Source organism: Tupaia chinensis, unplaced genomic scaffold (genome assembly GCF_000334495.1).
Source record: "Tupaia chinensis unplaced genomic scaffold, TupChi_1.0 Scaffold000187_1, whole genome shotgun sequence".
Taxonomy (NCBI): domain Eukaryota; kingdom Metazoa; phylum Chordata; class Mammalia; order Scandentia; family Tupaiidae; genus Tupaia; species Tupaia belangeri.
The window spans coordinates 5,307,671-5,316,732 of NW_006159662.1; the positions used below are offsets into that span (position 1 = coordinate 5,307,671).

General features: G+C 53.2%; 1 protein-coding gene across 1 annotated transcript in view; it reads right to left on the reverse strand.

Annotated features, from left to right (window-relative positions):
* Window positions 1–9,062, reverse strand: part of LOC102495265 (angiotensin-converting enzyme-like) — a 24,080-nt gene that overhangs the window by 3,481 nt on the left and 11,537 nt on the right. The window contains exons 17-23 of the mRNA XM_006146840.1: window positions 8,334–8,477; window positions 7,975–8,166; window positions 6,191–6,288; window positions 5,900–6,072; window positions 3,683–3,906; window positions 3,258–3,402; window positions 1,552–1,650 (exon numbers count right to left, since the gene is read on the reverse strand). Coding sequence (XP_006146902.1) covers window positions 1,552–1,650; window positions 3,258–3,402; window positions 3,683–3,906; window positions 5,900–6,072; window positions 6,191–6,288; window positions 7,975–8,166; window positions 8,334–8,477 — 1,075 coding nt within the window. The remainder of the gene's footprint in view (window positions 1–1,551; window positions 1,651–3,257; window positions 3,403–3,682; window positions 3,907–5,899; window positions 6,073–6,190; window positions 6,289–7,974; window positions 8,167–8,333; window positions 8,478–9,062) is intronic.

Consider the following 9,062-nt stretch of genomic DNA (forward strand, 5'->3'; position numbering starts at 1 on the left):
CAGCCACAGGCAGGGTCAGGGCAGAGCCCTCAGAGGCTCAGGAAGCTGCTCCAGAGGCAGGGAAGTCTCCATCCCCGGGGTCTAGGCACACGGAAGCTGCGTGTTGCCAAATGGGTCCCAACGGTCTGGGCAGGGAAGCCGGTCCCAATGATCTCTTATTGGAAACAGCAGAATGCCCTGGTAGAAATCTGCCAGTCCAGTCTGGAGAGGCTGTGAACATCCCGAGACAGCAGCCAGGGCTCTGACTCAAATGCTGGGCACAAGCTGCACTGACCTCCCCGTGTTCCCTAAACGTGCTACGCTAAGGCTGCTGGCCAGGGTGCAGTGTTTCCCAGCGCTACCACGCCCCCTCTACCCACCCCAGCGGGCAGAACTGTTGTGCTAAGCTCCGAAGCTGAACCATCACACGGGCCTGTGGAGTGAGAGCAAATGCCAGCTGGCCACCCTGGAAACCACTCTGGCGGGCAGCTGGAGGCCTCTCCCTAAGGATTCTCCTAGGAGCACCGTCAGGCCTGTCTGAGAGGCCCCAGTGAGGAGTCGTCTGGCTGCCCACCGCTGCCCTCTGGAGCATCTGAGTAGGCGCCCTCTCCCTTCCTGTATGCGGTGGGGATTGATGGTCAGGTCTTGACTATGTGCTGGCATTGTGCCAGGGGTCTGCGTGGAAAGGAGGACACGGTGGCTTCCGGGAACCACAGGAAACAAAGGCTAGTGGTAGTCTTAGTGTTCCTGGGTGGGCCTCACTGTCTCTTCACCTTGACTCCCAGTGGTCTGGGCTACCAGCCACCCAGAGACACCAGAGCCACTGAGGTCTCCCCAGAAGGGCTCCATATCCTAGGGCCACCTTCCCCAGCCTGCAGCTAGTGCTCTCCTGTAGCTTCTGGAAGGAAAGAGCTGTAAAATCCACATGGTGGATTATGGCCACCATGTCCAAGCACCCTGTGTTTTAGACAGTCAGCTAAGAAGTTAGCCATGTGACCATCCTGGGGCAAGGAATCCCCAGAGGAGCTCACAGAGGTTGAGGAATTTGCCCAAGGAAACAAAGTAGAGGAGATAGGCTTTGAACTCAGTTCTGTCTGACCCGAGACACATGGCTGTAACCTACCCCTACCGCCCCGTGTAACCGGGCCTGTAACCCTGAGCTGCAGTGTATATAGCGGGCTTTCAGGTACAACTCAAATTGCATCACAGGCAGTGTGTTTAGTAATAGGAAAGGAATCACAATCTCGTTTTAAAACAGTGCTCGGGTCCTGACCTAGCGGCGTGTCACGGCCAGTGTTAACTACCGGTCAAGCTCTCGAACCATCTGCCAGTTGTTAGGTTGTGTTTCTGTTTTCAACTGTTTGGATGGTAGAGGCTCTCATCTTATCAAATGAATGTGTAAGGAACAGCCTTAGCCATGGCGGCAGGTGCGCGGGCTCACACACAAAGCGTCATGTGCTGGTCCCCCAAGTCTGTGCTGACAGAGGCAGCTCCCAGATGGGCAGCGACAGTGGCTTCGGCACGAACCTGCAGGCACTGCCCCTCACACTGCGCCCTCCTCCTTCCTGTTACCTGATATAAGGCACGCTTGAAGGAATATGGAACTTGGCCCCTGGGTCAAAGTCACCTTGAGACCTGGGCACTGGTGGGCAGAGACCCTGGTACTTCAGCCTGTCAAGGAGGAGACATATTGGTGGGCAAACTAAGCACAGGAGTCGGGTGACTGCTGACATTTTTGACTCAGAGGAGGGTTCCTACACCCTCCTGGGCAGCCCTTTCTCCTGCACGCTGTGCACACAGTTATCCCCATGTCTCCATTACACACACACATCATATACACTAATGCAGGCTCCTGCATGCATATACACACACACACACACACACACATACACACACCATATACACTAATACAGGCACTTACACATATACGGGCACACACATACATCCCATGTACACTAATGCAGACATCTACACACACACACACACACACACACACATACACACACCATATACACTAATACAGGCACTTACACATATACGGGCACACACATACATCCCATGTACACTAATGCAGACATCTACACACACACACACACACACACACACATACACACACCATATACACTAATACAGGCACTTACACATATACGGGCACACACATACATCCCATGTACACTAATGCAGACATCTACACACACACACACACACACACACACATACACACACCATATACACTAATACAGGCACTTACACATATACGGGCACACACATACATCCCATGTACACTAATGCAGACATCTACACACACACACACACACACACACACATACACACACCATATACACTAATACAGGCACTTACACATATACGGGCACACACATACATCCCATGTACACTAATGCAGACATCTACACACACACACACACACACACACACACACCATATACATTAATGCAGGCTCCTGCATGCATACACACACACATGCACAAAGTCATATTCACAGAGGAAGGCACCTGTGCACACACATACACACATCATATACACTAATGCAGGCATCTACACACACACACACACCATATACACTAGTGCAAGTACTCACATGTGTACACACACTCATATTCACAGAGGCAGGCATCTGCACACACACACACACACCATGTACACTAATGCAGGCACCTGCACACACACACAATCATATACACTAGTGCAGGTACCTGCACATACACACACACACTCATATCCACGAGTGCAGGCACCTGCACACACACACACAATCATATGCACGAGTGCAGTGCCTGCACACACACACAAAGTCATATACAATAGTGCAGGCACCTGCACACACACACAATCATATACACTAGTGCAGGTACCTGCACACACACACAAAATCATATACATGAATGCAGGTACCTGCACACACACACAATCATATACATGAGTGCAGGCACCTGCACACACACACACACACACAAAATCATATACAATAGTGCAGGCACCTGCACACACACACACAATCATATTCACTAGTGCAGGCACCTGCACATGCACACACAATCATATACACAAATGCAGGCAGCTGCACACACACAATCATATACACTAGTGCAGGTACCCCCCACACAAAGACATCTTATTCACAGAGGCAGGCAGCTGCACACACACACACACATGCAGATGTGGGCACCTGTACACGCACCCTCCACTGGCCCACCCCTACCTACGCACATGCAGACCCCACAGAGCCAACCCAGCCCACACCCCACAGGATCTGGAACCTGAGGCTCCACCACTCCTGGTTGTAGTTCTCCTTGGTGATGCTCCCATCAAACACCCTCCAGCGCCACTGATCGATGAGGTAGCTGAAGGGGATGAAGGCGATCTTGTCCAAGGCCATCTTCATCAGAAAGTTGATGTCGTGCTCTGCCAAGGGAAGGACGCCCAGCTATCAGAACTGCGCCTGCTCCTGCCAGCTCCCCACAGCTCAGCCCTGATGCACGTGTTGGGGGCCCTCAGGGGAGGAGGGATGCTGTACCTCCTTGGGCCCTGTTGCCTGCCTCTGGAAGGACCTGTTCCCATCCTCCCAGGCTCACCCTGACAGTGGCCTCTTTCCACATTGCTCTGTCTCAAATCTCTGCCTGTGGGCCTCTCTCTGTCCCTTCCTTGCTTCCCAAGCCACCAGGATCCCTCATTCCTCTCTCACCATAGCCACCACCATCACTGGCCAGCAAGTTGATGCTGTGTAGGTGCTTGGGGGTGGACACTGAGAGGGCCAGCACATCCCCAATGGCCTCATGAAAGCCAGGGTTGGCGCCCTCCCGCAAGATCACCGGCAAGTCCTTGTACTGCATGAAATATTGGATGTGGCCCATCTCGTGGTGGGCCACCACCAGGTCCTCCATGTTCACGGTGGTGCACTGCTTGATCCTGGAATGCAGAGTTGGGGAAAAGGACAGTGAGAAGCCCTAGGGGAAAGGGAAAAAACATAGAACAGACCCCCATCTCTGCTGTGTGTGGGAAACGTGGCTTTTTTTCCCTCATAGGGTACATGTGCTCAGAGACAGAGAAGGAAAATGAGAAATCAACCCCCAGGAGGGATGGCCATGCCACAATCCCTTCTCCATTTTCCTCCTGGAGTATTAGGCATGCACACACACGTGCCCAGGATGATTTTCAAGTCACTAGGTTTGGGGCTTGAACCATGATTGATCCTGTGGGAGTTCAACACCTCAGCCACCTCGCCACCTGCTGGCCCCTGGGGAACACAGTATTAAGGAATGTGACAAGGAGAGATTGAGTGAACCTGAGAGAGAGGGTATCTGGGGGCCAGAAGCCTTTGAAATAAGGTCATTCCAGCCACTCTTCTGCCTCCGATTTCCTTGAGTAACTCCAGCTCACACTGCCAGTTGCTTTCTGACTGTACAAATAACTTGCTCCAGAGGAACTGGGATGCTCAAGTGTACAATTTCTAGAATGTGCGTCCTGTGGTTTCCCAGGCACACGCACTCTATCTCCCAAGACTGAACCTTCTTGAGGGAAACAACCATGTCTGGGCTATCAGCCTCACGCAGCCTGACACCAGCAACACAGACCAAGAGCTCTCAGGTTCTGGCTGAACCACAGCTGCAGAGCCCTTGGCCAAGCCAGAGGCTCCGTCTCCTCTTGCCAGTCCTTCCTTGGTCCCTTCGGCAAGCCAACTCTGACTACAGGGTTTGGCCAGGGTTTGGCCTTTCAGTGCAGAATCATGCCTACTGGGGAAGGTGGTCTGTCCAACATCCTGGTAACAGTAAGGCTGGGGGTCTGTCTAGTGTCTTCTCTGACTCCCCATAAAAGGGAGGGTCCCCACAGAGCTCCTGTCCCTCAAGCCCATCTGCTCTCAGACTTCTAGCTCCAGTCGTTATGCCTCTGAAGGGCCCAAGGCCAGAGAGTCCGGGCAGCCCTGTCTGGTTCGTTCCAGGATCCCTGTGTCCACTCTTCTAGCAACAGAGTCTTCATCAGCTGTGACAGATCATCTTTGCTCTTCTCGCAAGAGGTAGCATTTTCCCTCCTTCTCTCAGATCTGGGTTGCCCTGTGACTTGCATTAGCCAATGAGACAGGCAAAAGTGACTCTGGGCTGGCCTAGAACTTTTCTCTAAGAGATCTGGCTGCTTTTGCTCTGGTTCTGGGGGATGCCAGCCACCAGGTGGTCAGCCTGGCCTGAGGTTGCCACCCTAGGAGGAAACTCAAGTTCACCTGGAGAGAGAGATGTCTGATCCACCCCAGCTTTTCCAGTCACCCGAACCCAAGCACCCAAGATGGGAGGGCAGAGGCCAAATGGAGGAACTCAGCCAGGTCCAGCACCACAGCTCTGGGGGATGGCCCAGGTGAGCTGTCTCAGCCATTACAACTAACCCCACCGAGGCCTCTGGCTCTGCGGAGTAGGGACGACCGTTTCCGCTGTGCAATTCCTGACCCATAAAATGAGGAGTGTAATCACTTGGTGGTTTAAAGCACTAAGTTTGGGGGGTTTGTTATGCAGCTGTGGGTAACCATAGGGTAACCATCCTCCAATGAAGACAGCTTCCAAGGCTCTGGCGGTGGTGAATGTGGACCTGTGCAAACCCCCCATGTCCTCGTGGCCACCCTGTGTCACAGTTCCTGTTCCTGGGAAGAGAGCCAGCTCTCTGTGGGGGCTGTCTGCAGTGAAGGTTCCTGGACAGCGCCCCAAACCAGGACTGAGACCCTAAGTGCTTCCTCTGACAGCATGAGGAGATCCTCATGTGATGGACGGGGTTTTCTGGCCAGAAGCCAATGGCCAGGCTGGAGTCAGGCCTGAGACTCTCAACCCTTAGTCCCCAGCTCTGGCCACACCCAACCTTCTCTGCCAGCTCTGTCTGAGAGAAGGGCTCAGTATACACCCCCTGGTCCAGCTAGACAGACCTGAAATCCTTGCCGTTGTAGAAGTCCCAGGCTGAGGCGTGACAAACAACCTCCCGGCCATCAGTTGGCTTCTCCAACATTGACTTGTTCCAGAACTCAGGGGGCACAGGCAGCAGCCCCAGGGAGGTGAAGAAATTGTCAGCTTCCTTAAACATCCTTCTGGGTGTCCATCCCTGCAGGCAGAAAGAGTTCTGCCCAAACTGAAATCTCTGGGTACAGAGGCAGGGGCGTCTCCCATCCCGGCAGGGGCCTTCCCTCCTCTGTGCCCTGGGGCCACCACCAGGTGCAGACCTGCTTTATCATGGCCTCTGTGGCATCCAGCGAGGGAGCCGAAGGGAAGGGTACCACCAAGTCATAGATGTTGGACCAGGTCTGCCCCCACATGTTCCCTGCAGAGAGAGGACAGACGGACGTTACTTTTCAGGCTTATCCTGTTGGAAGAAGGAGCCGACCCCGGGGCTGCTAATTGCAGCGATGTCCACTGTTTACAAACTGCGCCGGGCACTTGACATGCATCTTCAGTCTGCACATCCAGCCCCCAAGGTCAGTACTGGCTGGTTCCAGGTGAGGACCTTGCTGGTCACCAGGAAATCAAGCACCTTGTGGGGATTGGTCTTGTATATGCCTGTACCCAAGCACTGTGAGGGTCCCCACTGCCGCAGAAGAAACCGAGGCTACGAAGTCAAATGACCTGTTCAGGAGCCCATGGCATCCAAGTAACAGGAATAGATTTAAAGGCTAGAATACTTTGGGGCTGGTGGGTGGCATGGTTAAGGCAGCTGGACTCCCACATGGCTGATCGTGGTTCAAGTCCTGAACCTGACAGCTTGCTTTCTCACTTTCCTTCTCTCTTTGGTAAACTTCAAAATAAAATAAAATAAAATAAAGTAAAATAAAATAAAATAAAATAAAATAATGACAATGAATAAAATTAAATAAATAAATAAAGGCTAGAAGACCTCACTCTGGACCAGCCACTCTGCTGTGACCCCTCCATGTCACCTGAGGTCCAGGTTTATGAAGGTCATCCATCACTAACTACCAACTGCCTCCTTCGGGGGAATTGAGGCCTCTGAGTCTTGGATAAGAAAAGAGCCCTGTTCTCTAGGACAGGAGAAAAGGAAGATGTTCAGAATGGCCAGAAGGTTTGGAAATAGGCGTGAAAATCAAGATTCTTTCACAGCCAAGATTAAGCTTGAATTGATATCAGGTGAAGTCTCAGTCTCAAGTGCAAACCAGAGAGAGAGAAGGGGGCCCTGGGTGCTCGTCCTCCACTGATCGCCAGGGGGCTGAGCTGGAAGCCTCAGCTCTGTCCAGCTCGGGGACACCCTGGACATTTTGCTTTCCCCACGTGGTGTTTCTTGGTCACTGAGCTGACGTCCAGTCTGGTATCACCAGATGTGTTTTGGTTTCACCAGAGAGGAACCAGGAGGGCTGTTCTCTTGGGCTATAAGGACCTAACGAGGTTAGTGGGAACTGTACCCTCCGCCATGCCGTCTTTTAGGGTCTCTCTTAGGTTTCTAAATGGCCTGTGACCATGGCTGCCTGGGCTTACAATAACATAACCCCTAGGAATATGTTCCTGATGGCCCAGCAGGGACAGAAAACCTGCAACTTCTACTTTGCTATAGTCCCCACCACCCCTTATTGTCTCCTGCTACCTCATTATGCATTCAAGGCATTTGTGTTTGCAGCCCTTGAAAAACGAGGGTCTCAAAGTCGAAGTGGATCTGCATCCTCAAATTTCTGCTTTGTTCTAGTTCCCTGGGCCTGAATGCCACGTCTGTGCTCCCCCCAACCCCCAACTCTCATCTGTCAAGTCCCACTCACAAGCCACCCCTGAGTGAAGCCTTCCCAGCTCCCATTCAGAACCCTCCCCACCCTCCTGGATGGTGCTGCCCAGGCTATGAGGGATAGTGTGCTCTCTCCCTAACTTCTTCCTGTCCACAATGACTGGCGCAGGGTGGGTCTGGAGCAGTGCAAACAGGGGCCCGTTCCAGCCTCCCCTTCCTGGCCTGCTGTCTACACTCTGGCTGACCCATCTCGACTCTCTCATATGGTGGCCGCGCCCTCACCCAGCAGATGAGCAGGGATGGGCCCCCTCAGGTTGATGTGCTCGGGCCCGTAGTGGCGGTGCAGGGCCCGGCGCACGTAGGCGTGCAGGTTCAGGTAGAGCGGCTGAAGCTCCTGGAAGAGCTGCTCCAGGTCCTGCTCCAGGGACGGCGTCTCGTACACGGCTCTCCAAGAGTCCCCCGCATCCGTGTAGCCTGCAGTGAGGACACAGCCAGGCTCTCTAAACACCTGCTCCTTCCCAAACACCTCCCTCCTCCTCGGCAACCCACCTTTCTCCAGGTGTAGGGTCTCCGAGGACCTCATTAAGGATCCCACGGGACGTGGGGACTCAAGAGCCAGTGCTGTGGCAGCAGGGACTCACCGTTGAGCTGGGCCGCCTTGTTGGCAAGCGTCACATATTTTGGGAAAAATGGGAGAATCTCTCTCCCCACCTTGTCTCGCCAGCTCTTCCACACCCATAGCAGATCTTCATATTTCCGTGATGTGGCCATCAGATGTGTCAGATCTGGGGGACAGGGGAAACGGCTCAGGCCTCCAGCCCCAGCTCCCACCTGCTTATAAGGGGGACTCTTGGCCTGGAATGAAACCAGCAACCACATGGCAGGAAGTCTAGTGACGTGGAAGGAAGAACAAAGATGATCTAGCAGGGCCTTACAGGCCCCGCGAAGTGCTCACACCATCTCAGGCTCTTGTGGGGAGTCCAACCATTTGTGAGGGATGCGCTTGTCCCTCTGCCACAGGAGCAGCTGGGTGACATGCCTGGGCCTCCAGCCAGGAGCAGCTGGGCTGAGGCACAAGCCAAGGGCCAGACTCCAGAGCTGCTGCTCTATGCTCACCCTCCACCCTGGGGGAGATGTGAGGGTCCAAAGGCCTGGGTTCTAGTTCTAGCACTTTCTCCAACACTCAGATTGCCTTGGGCCTGTTACTGTTACTCTTTTTTGTTTAATTATTTTATTCAACTTAATTAATTAATTTATTTAAATTTGACTAGAGAGAGATAGCATGAGAGAGAGGAAGAGAGAAAGTGAGAAAGCAAGCCACAGGTCCGAGACTTGAACCATGGTCAGCCATGTGGGAGTCCAGCGTCCTT